The following is a 10,285-nucleotide window of genomic DNA, read 5'->3' on the forward strand; positions in this document are numbered from 1 at the left end:
ACAGTCCTGAGACCCACATACGCTGAGTGCCTCACACTCCTATAACGTGCACGTGCCCTGATGCACACACATCTTCAACGCGCACTTACTCGAACCCTTCAGGCATGGTTTCACACTCGCCTCAGACAGGTCACCCTCCCACACATCTCCACCCTGGAGGTATGCAGGAGCAATGCTCTCTCCCACCGCAGAGCCTCCCTTCACTCCCCTCAGACACATGCCCTCTCTCCACCCAGAGACAATCAAAGCTGAACAAACACCTTCCAGGAGTGAAAAGCAAATGCCCAGTGAGATACGTCTTGGGTGCCTTTGTGTCCTCTAAGTTTGGTCCTATCAAACCAGCGATGATGAGACAGTTTTTCTTTCATTCCTTCCTCCATCATCAAACAAGTGCTCCTGCATCTCCTATGTCAGCAAGGTCTGAGGGAAGTGGCCAAGGAGAGTGATGACCGCAGCCCAGGCTGGTCAGAGGGAGGAGGCAGGTCCATGCACAGCAACTCAGGGAAAACATGATGAGGACCCAAGGATGAGAAAGAAGCCTCCAGAGTTCCCTGTACAGAGAGATTTCATCTATTTCAGAGGGTCGGGGGAGTGCCATGCATTCATCCAACAAATATTTATTGATAGTGCCAGGCACTGGGATACATTGGTGAATCAAACAGACATGGCCTCCATCTTCATGGAATTTACAGTCTATTGAGGGAGATGATTATAAACAGCTAGAGAAATGCATGTACAACAGATACTGTGGAGCAAACAGGTTGCAGAGAATAATAGAGGAAACCTACTTTATAGTAAGGTAGTGGCCAGGAAGAGCCTCTCTGAGGAGGCAGCATTTAAGGTAAGGCCTGAAGCTTGAGTTGAGCCAGCCTTATGAAGAGCAAGGGTGAAAGCCTTCCAGGCAAAGGGAATAGTGTATGCAAAGGCTCTGGGGTAGGGAAGACTTTAGTATTGTCACAGAGCTTTTAAAAGGCTGACTGGGTGCAGCATAGTGTGTGGGGTGTTTGTGGCAGGAATTAGGTTGGCAGGAGGGGGTTCTTCATCCTATAAGCAGTGGGAGGTCATTAATTTTTTTTTTTTTTTTTTTTTTTTTTTTTTTGAGGCAGAGTCTCACTCTGTCACCCAGGCTGGAGTGCAGTGGGGTGATCTCGGCTCACTGCAACCTCCACCTCCTGGGTTCAAGCGATTATCCTGCCTCAGCCTCCCAAGTAGCTGGGATTACAGGTGTGCACCACCATACTCAGCTAATTTTTGTATTATTACTAGAGACAGAGTTTCACCATGTTGGCCAGGCTGGTCTTGAACTCTTGACTCAGGTGATCCGCCCGCCTCAGCCTCTCAAAGGGCTGGGATTACAGGGGTGAGCCACCGCGTCTGGCCGGAGGTCATTAATATTCTAAGCAGTGGGAAGAGGACACGGTTTGCGATTTACATAGATTAAGCCAGCCACTGTGTGGAGCGTGAACTGTAGGGAGACAGCAGGTAGACGTATTCAGGAAGCTCATGCAGTAGTCCAGGTGAGAGTTTATGGTGGGCGGGAAGCAGGATAGAGGGGGAGGGAGGCAAGGACTCTTTTGGAGATAGACATAAGAGGACTTGCCAAGGGGCTGAATGTGAATCCAGGTGATTCCTGGGTGAGAAACCAGGTAAAGGGAGGTGCTCCTTATTATAATGGGAAAGACCTAGAGAAAATGGGTCTTGGGGTGAAAACAAGAGTTTGGAGGAGGTAGGGACTCTGGACAGGTTTGAATAAGCAGAAAGGAGCAGGGCGGACATTCCAGAGGGGATGAAGTGGCCACGGTGGCATGTCTGGGGACTGGAGAGGCCCTGGTGTCTCCCTCTGCAGGTAGGGAGACTCCTAGGAGCTATGTGGACCAACACTGTTCCCTTAGGAGTTTCTCATTCTCCCTCCAGGTACGAGGCCCGGTTCCAGCAGAAGCTTCTCGAATACACAGACTCCAACAACATTGCTTCCCTCTTCCTCACGGCTGCCAACAGATGGCTGGAAGTCCGAATGGCAAGTGCTATTCCCCCCTACCCTGGCCCCCGCAGAGGGCTTCTGATAGCAGGGTGGGGCCAGAGCAAGAGCACACAGGGACCCGGGGATGAAAGAGAGGATAGGATACCAGATCGTGTGGACACCAAGCCTTCCCCCTTCCTCCAGCCCTGATGGTCCTCCTAGTGTCTAGCCTGCGCTCCTTTTCCCCATATCACTGCCTGGAGGCTTGTGTATCTGAGGTGTGTGCCAGTGGCTAGAATAATTGTGAATGTGTATCTGCAATGGGTCATATGACACCCACGCTGTGTGTGTTTGTGGGCCTGCTGAGGTGTGTGCGTTAAAGGGTGTGCAGGGGCTGGGGGGTGGGGGAGCATGAGCTTGTGGGACATGTTGCCTCCTGGGGCTCCAGTCTTTGCAACCCTTGTGTGTGTCTGATGATGTGTGCGTGAGTTGCAGGGTTGGGGTGGAGGTCTTGCTGAGCTGCTCTCTGCTCCAAAAGGGAGTGAGGTGGAACAGGGGCCTGTGGCTCCAACCCCCAAACGCCCAGGCCAGCTCCTCTCCCTCCGCAGGAGTACATCGGTGCATGTGTGGTGCTCATCGCGGCCGTGACCTCCATCTCCAACTCCCTGCACCGGGAGCTCTCTGCTGGCCTGGTGGGCCTGGGCCTCACCTATGCCCTAATGGTGAGCGGCAGTGGGCTAGGGCAGAGGAGGGGTCAGACGCCAGCACTCCTGGAGCATCTTCCCCACTGGAGACATGAGACACCCCCAGGCCTTACCCCAAGCTCATTTGCATCTGATGCCCGAGGGACAGTGGGCAGGAAGGCTGACCGGCCAGCCCCAGGCCCCAGACAGGTGGAGGGTGGGGAGCCACATGACTGACTCTCCCCGTGCCTCCAGGGGGGAGTGCTGCTCTGAGCAGGCAGCTGATGGCAGCAAAAGGAATCTGGGGCCCTGGCCCCTCTCCAGCCTTAAGAAGAGCCTTCCTGGTGGCTGAGGACAGAACTGAGTGACCACAGAGTATGTGCCACTGGCTTGCTCCCCACAGGTTTCCAACTACCTCAACTGGATGGTGAGGAACCTCGCAGACATGGAGCTCCAGCTGGGCGCCGTGAAGCGCATCCACGGGCTCCTGAAAACTGAGGCAGAGAGCTACGAGGGGCTCCTGGGTGAGGGGCTCAGGGAGAGGGGTGGGGAAGAGCCCAAGGAGGAGTGTATCTGGGTTGGGGACCATAAGAGAGCCTGGGGATGGGGTGGCACTTTCGGATACTAGCTGTGCCCCATGCCTGGTGGCTGAGCCCAGCCTGGCCCCCAGCACCATCGTTGATCCCAAAGAACTGGCCAGACCAAGGGAAGATCCAGATCCAGAACCTGAGTGTGCGCTACGACAGCTCCCTGAAGCCAGTGCTGAAGCACGTCAACGCCCTCATCTCCCCAGGACAGAAGGTCAGAGCGCAGGCCCAACCTAATGCTGCAGGACAGGCGTGAACAGGGGATGGGGCATGCACGGAGCTGGACGGCTTCGCAGTCACCTCATGGTCTTCCAGGGCCAAGGCCTCTCACTATTCAGACATAGCAGTCTCCTGCCCTGGGCCTGTGGGGGCCCATCTTTCCTCTCCCTCTATTCCCTTCCCCCAGTGTTACCCTCAGACCTTGTCTCCTCACTCATCCACCAAGGAGACGACACTCTGGACTCCCCCGGCTCGCACGGTCTTTGTCAGGGCCTCCCTCTCTGCGACTGGTCAGGGGCTTTCCCTAGGGCACTGCCCCTGACCTTCAGGGCAGAGACCTGGGGGCAGACAGCGAGGCCGCCCTTGTACTGGGGGAGAACCCCTGCCTATGGCCCTGGCCCTGCTCTCCTCTCATTTCCCCCTCTGTCTCTGTCTCACTTTGCTGTGACCGTCCATGTCATTCTCTGACCTTGGGATGTACCTCTGTCCCTGCCTCTCTCATCCCTCTGTGTCACTATCTCTGTCTCTGTATTGTAATTTCTGTTGGTACCCAAGGGCCAGGAAGCAATGGGATCAGAGGTGGCTCCAGTGTAAGGCGGTGCACACAGACGCATCCCTGCATACCGCTCTCAGCTGCCCTGTGTCCTCCTGCCACACTCACACCCATAGAGACACACCAGTGCCCCCAGCTCTCCTGCAGCCAAGTACCTGGCACACCCAGACCCACACCAAGGCCCAGGCAAATGGACATCCATGCCCGTACTTGCGTGCCGGTCCCGTGTGAGCCCTCTCTGGACCCACTGCAGGAAACAAGCCCAAAACTGTGGTGTACAAAGAAAAGCTGGTCAGAAAACCAGGACAAAAAGAAACCCTGTGACTTCCCACACCTGCACACACACCCAGAGCTAGCACTAGAGGCTACTCCCAGCAGCCCCAGACCCCCAGTGGCGGTGCCTGCTTCTCTTTCCAGATTGGGATCTGCGGCCGCACAGGCAGTGGGAAGTCCTCCTTCTCTCTTGCCTTCTTCCGCATGGTGGACACGTTCGAAGGTGAGTTGTAAGGTGGGCACCCCATGTGTACCCACAGCCACCAGATGAGGCCTCAGCCCTGGCACATGGTCAGACATGACAGGAGGCCCAGCAGTCACCGCCTTCCCCTGCACCCTCATTGGGACCCACACAGGGCGCATCATCATTGATGGCATTGACATCGCCAAACTGCCACTGCACACCCTGCGCTCACGCCTCTCCATCATCCTGCAGGACCCGGTCCTCTTCAGCGGCACCATCCGGTGAGCCCCACCACCCTTCAGGCCCACCCAGCCCAGGCCAGCTTAGTTCCATCAGATCTGGAGCACAAAGAGGAGGGGGCTGGGGGAGACCAGGATCCCAGAGGCGTTTCCTGCTCATGCCCTTCTCCATCCCATCAGGCCCAGGCAGGCTCTGGAAGGGGATCCCCCACCCATGGATCTAAGATGCTGTCCCCCACCTACTGCCACCACCTCGGTGTTTCTCCCAGCCAGACCTCCAACTCAGTCCACTCTCACTCACTGCCCTCTTTGCCTCCTGGGGATGCAGGCAGGACCCTGCTTCCTCCCTACTGGGGCTTTCTGTGCCACTTCCAGATTTAACCTGGACCCGGAGAGGAAGTGCTCAGACAGCACGCTGTGGGAGGCCCTGGAAATTGCCCAGCTGAAGCTGGTGGTGAAGGCCCTGCCAGGAGGCCTTGGTAACTACTCCTGGCTCTGCAGCCGGGTTGGTTGGGCACCCAAGGACCCTGTAAGGAAGGGAGACGGAAGCCCGTGTCTCAGGTTTGCCCCAAGTTTGGAGTCTGAAGCCCAGCAGGACCATTTAGACCTATTTCTCACTATTCAGTGGCCCAGAAACATCAGGTGTCTTGCCCCAGGTCACACAACTGGTCAGTTCAGGGTCTGGCTCCTCCTGCAGGGTACAGTGGGTACAGTCAGGGATCCTTGTGAGACACAGATTGCAAGCTCCCCATGCCACGGCGGCATCTTCAGCCCTGCCCTGCCCCATCCACCTGCCTGCCCAGTTCTGCCTTAGGGGAGGAGAAGAGGGACTGGGCAATCATAGACACAAGTCACTCATCAAGTCCACTGGTGATTGGCAAAGCCTTGGTATATTTGCTGCAGTTCCTGGAGCACTGGGGGTGGCTAAGCCTTGGTTTCAGTGAATCACTCTACCAAGGCCCACACTACATACACACTCAGTGCACCACTCGGTGCCCACGCCACCTCCCAGAACTGCCCAGGGCCACAGCAGCACACATCTCCAGGGGTGCCCTCCTCGTTGCAGTCCCTGCAGATGGCCTCCACATTGTTGTGTCAGGTACACCAGCCCTGCACACGCCTGTGCTCTCGGACACACACCCACCTATTTGCCCTCATACACACATTTTCCAACAGCCCCCCCAAGCCATCCCATCTGCTCCACTCACAGCACAAGATTAACTCAGTCCTACTTCCTCTCCCTGGGCTGTTTTCAGATGCCATCATCACAGAAGGCGGGGAGAATTTCAGCCAGGGACAGAGGCAGCTGTTCTGCCTGGCTCGGGCCTTCGTGAGGAAGACCAGCATCTTCATCATGGACGAAGCCACAGCTTCCATTGACATGGCCACGGTTGGTCCTGGGCACCTCCATGGGACGATGGCCTTAGAGAGGGTTTAGTGGGATGCTAGGCAGAAATTTGCACAAAGTAGCCCTGAGGCTCAAGTTGCATGTAACATCAAATGCTATGTGTCGCAGAAAGTGAAAAGAGCTGGGGGACCCTGACTCTGTCTAGCCTTAGGGAATGTTACACACACACACGCACGCACACACAAAAACACTACGCAAACACAAACATAAGCTGCCCACAGACCCACACAGACTTCACACTGTCACCTATCACAACAGCACGCACAGCCACAACCACAACCTACATACACACACACAGCTGAGCCCCCAACAGGCTGAGTCCAGTCCCTGAGTGCTGGGAACCTGTTCAGTCCTGTGGGGTGGGGGTGGGACTAGGATCGGGATGAGATGGGAGCTGAACCACAAACCTGGGCTCCACATCCCCCAAGCCAGGCCAGACCCCATCCACTGGGCAGGTGAGCCAACAGCTGTTGCCCCCACTTGGCAGGAAAACATCCTCCAAAAGGTGGTGATGACAGCCTTCGCAGACCGCACCGTGGTCACCATCGCGGTAAGGGGCCCATTGATGGGGTGCAGAGGGACACCCAGGGACAGGACTGGCCTCTTGTGCCTGTCATGAGTGCACTGTTCCTGGGCTTGCCTGGTCCCAGTAATCAAGAAAGGACCCTGAAGCAGGCAGTTCAGGGCCAGGGGTCTGGAGGGCATGCAGGGTGCCTGGGTTGCAGGATTTGGGGCGGGGGTTTTGCCCCTGTACGTCCCTCAGACCTCCCCTCTCCGTCTCCAGGTTCCAAGGTCTGCCCCTGTCCCAAGGCCTTGTACGTTAGGCTGGGGTTACTTCTCCATAAGAAGTGCGGGAGGGATTGTGGAGGATCTCTGAGCCTTGAAGCCTGGAGGTGGGGTAGAGTTGGGACTTGGAGAGGAGAAAAGGATGGTATTAATGGATGGAGGGCTTGTAGTCACATCCACCCCAAGAAAGTGCAGTCCCCACAGAGACAGGACATTCTGGCCACATTCCTCATCCTCCTCCTCCAAGCTGCAGGAGGGCCACCTTCTGCTGTGGCTCCCACCGCGGGAGGTGTTCCCACCATCCTGACCCGTCCCCTCCTGCCCTGCCCAGCATCGAGTGCACACCATCCTGAGTGCAGACCTGGTGATCGTCCTGAAGCGGGGCGCCATCCTTGAGTTTGATAAGCCAGAGAAGCTGCTCAGCCGGAAGGACAGCGTCTTCGCCTCCTTCGTCCGTGCAGACAAGTGACCTGCCAGAGCCCAAGTGCCATCCCATACTCCGACCCTGCCCATACCCTTGCCTGGGTTTTCTAACTGTAAATCACTTGTAAATAAAGAGATTTGATTATTTCCTACTAGAGGCCGTGAGTCTGGTGGGCAGGGGCTGGTGGTGGATGGTGGGTTCAGTAGAACCAGCCTGGCTTTGGCATCAGGCAGACCTTCAGAAGCTGTGTGAGCGTGGGCAAAAGCCTGCTTCCTTACCTGTGAAATGAGGTCTCTATTAGTCAGCCAGGCTGCCACAGCAACATATCACAGACTGGGTGGCTTTAACAACAGACATTTTTTTCTCACAGTTCTGAGGGCTGAAGCCTGGGATCAAGGTGTTGGCAGGTTTGGTTCCTCCTGAGGCCTCTCTCCTTGGCTTGCAGAGGGCCACCTTCTGGCTGTGTGCTCACATGGCCTTTGCTCTGTGCACATGCATCCCTGCTCTCTCTCTCTGTCTTAAAAGGACACCAGTCATATTGGATTAGGGCCCTACCCCTAAGACCTCATTAAACCTTAATTATCTCCTCATAGGCCCTATTTCCAAATAGTTACATTGTAGGATTAGGCTTCACCCTGTGAATTTGGTGGGACACAATTATGTCCATAGCAAGGGTGATAGCATTTCTGCAATGAGTTTATCAGATAAGTTAACAGATCTCCATACAGCTTGGTCTCCTTTCTTCTCACTTTCATTCTTGAATTAAAATCTGGATTAACACTATTTCAATTGAAAATGACAGGAACCCAATTCAAAGTCACCTAAGCAGAAACTGAAGTTATTGCAGTGTGTGACTGACAAGGCTAAGAGGTATACTACTTCAAGCATGGCTGGATCCAGGTGTTTGACATCCACCCAGGATGCGTCTTCCTTTCTGGGTTCCATTTTCCTCTCCCTCCCTTATGACAGATGGCCACTAGCAGCTCTAGCTTACATCCTGCCCCAAGGCAACCCAAGAGGCAAAACAGATACTCCTTCCCAATACTTCCAGCAAAAGCCTGGGAGCAAATCTCAATGGATCAACTTGGGTCACATTCCCATCCCTACCCCACTGTGATCAGAGGGGTGGCACACACTGGCTGGCTAGGCCTGGATCATGTCTCCATCTCCATCCCCCAAGCAGGGGCATTCAGAAGTGGAAGGGTGGTCCTTCCGAGGGAAAGCACAGCGCATGAGCCACAGGCCAGCCAGGTGGTGTCTGGGAGACACTGGAGCCCAGACACCAGGGAGACTGAAACAGCAGCTGTCCTGACTTCCTCTGCATCATGAAACAAGGCTGCACATCTGCCCTCGGGCAAGAAATGGCAGGTGCTCATTTGCATCTCATTTTATGATCATTTGCATATCATCTGCAGTACTGGCTGCACCAAGCCCTGGGGTGCAGACCTAAGATTCTCGAACCTAAGAGTACCCTTGGCTGCAAGAGGATCAGAGAGGCACAATATAAGAAAAGCCCACCAGTTATTGGAGGTAGGTCCAGTGCAGACCCCTGTGGATGTTCCAGGAGCCAGAGAAGCTCAGAAAGGAAGAGCTCTGTAAAGCCTGGCAGGCTGCATGGAAAAGACAAAATTTGAGTTAAACATTGTGGGGGATAGGGATTGGATAGGGAGAAAGTCAGAGAAAGGGCTGGGGTGGCAGGTGGGGACAGCAGGAGGTAAGGAGTGATGGTGGAAGTGTGTTAAGAGTGTTGGCTGATCAGGGAGGTGGGAGAAAGATGAGAGCAGTAGGGAGGGCATCACATCAGAGAGCCCTGAATGCCAGGGCAAGGAGTGTGGGGTATGCCCATGGACAAAAAGGGAGAAGGGTTTTGAGCAAGAAAGGGACTTGACAAGTTCAGTGTTTGGTGGAGATGACTATAAGCAAGTGCAGGATGGAGCAAAAGGGGAGGCTGAGCCCTTCAGATAGGGAACTCACCCCCCCAGTAGGGTGAGCAGCAGGGAGGTGAGGCCTCAAGGCTGCACTACAAGGCAGAACCCAACCTTTCTACCTCTGAGATTTCCCCAGGGGCCCAGCAGCTTCCCCCACTGTGAGATCTCCCAGGAGTGGAGCCGGGGAGCAGAAAGAGGGCTCCACATGCCTACCACTACTCCAAATCCATCCCACCCTGATGGATTGAAGGGAAGTAGCGGGGGCAGGGCTGGGCCTACAGTGAAATGTTGCAGGGATGCCCAAGGTCATCCTGGCCCAAAATCCCTCTATAATATCCCTCATGGCCCACCGGCTTGACTTGGGTACCCCACAGATGTGGCTTATCTCTGGTTATTATTATTAGAACTGACTCTCGCATATGTGAAACCAAAGCCTGCCTCTGTTTCACTTAGTGTCCTGGTTCTACCCTTTGGGCCACGAAAAACTACTAGTTTATCCTCCTTCAAAGCCAGGTGTTTCTACAATAGTGCCCAAACCCCCAGGGGACTTTCCTTTTCTGATGGCTGGACAGTTGTAGTTGCCTCAGAGATTCCCCCAGGTAACCCTGTCTCCTTGAGCTTCCCACTCTGCTCATCTCATTTTACCCTCCCCTTCCTAGACACTGTATCTCTGTTAATACAGCCCATGATCACACACATCCTTTGTAGTGGTGTTTGCTCTGACTGCTGGTGGGTAGGGAGAGAAAGGAAAATCCAACATAAAATGCATATCCTGCCTCCATTGTGGCCCACACCCACGCTGCCCTCTCCAGCCCCTGTCTCAAGCCCCCACTCCAACAAAATGGCCGCAGATGGTCAGGGGCTCTTCCATAAGGATCTGAGCCGCAGAGAGTGGTAAAGCCGTTACTCTCCCAACAACAGAGATCTAGCAGGCTTTCCTTCCAGCTGATAACCGGGGTCCATGCCACAGGGCAGCCTCAGGCTGATGCCTGAACAGAAACACCACCATGCCTGGACAAGAGCCTGGGTCCCCCAGTGCCC

General features: G+C 55.0%; 1 protein-coding gene across 12 annotated transcripts in view; it reads left to right on the top strand.

Moving 5' to 3' along the window:
* Positions 1–7,467, top strand: part of ABCC8 (ATP binding cassette subfamily C member 8) — an 84,139-nt gene extending 76,672 nt beyond the window's left edge. For 6 of the 12 annotated variants that reach the window (XM_050755350.1, XM_050755351.1, XM_050755352.1 and 3 more), the window contains exons 30-39: positions 1,915–2,017; positions 2,569–2,682; positions 3,047–3,167; positions 3,314–3,444; positions 4,420–4,498; positions 4,632–4,740; positions 5,074–5,177; positions 5,955–6,088; positions 6,594–6,656; positions 7,224–7,467. In XM_050755350.1, coding sequence (XP_050611307.1) covers positions 1,915–2,017; positions 2,569–2,682; positions 3,047–3,167; positions 3,314–3,444; positions 4,420–4,498; positions 4,632–4,740; positions 5,074–5,177; positions 5,955–6,088; positions 6,594–6,656; positions 7,224–7,361 — 1,096 coding nt within the window. In that variant the 3' untranslated portion in view covers positions 7,362–7,467. The other 6 variants (XM_050755344.1, XM_050755346.1, XM_050755348.1 and 3 more) reach the window with 2 other exon arrangements.
* Positions 7,468–10,285: the final 2,818 nt, after the last annotated feature.

Source organism: Macaca thibetana, chromosome 14, assembly GCF_024542745.1.
Source record: "Macaca thibetana thibetana isolate TM-01 chromosome 14, ASM2454274v1, whole genome shotgun sequence".
Lineage (NCBI taxonomy): Eukaryota > Metazoa > Chordata > Mammalia > Primates > Cercopithecidae > Macaca > Macaca thibetana.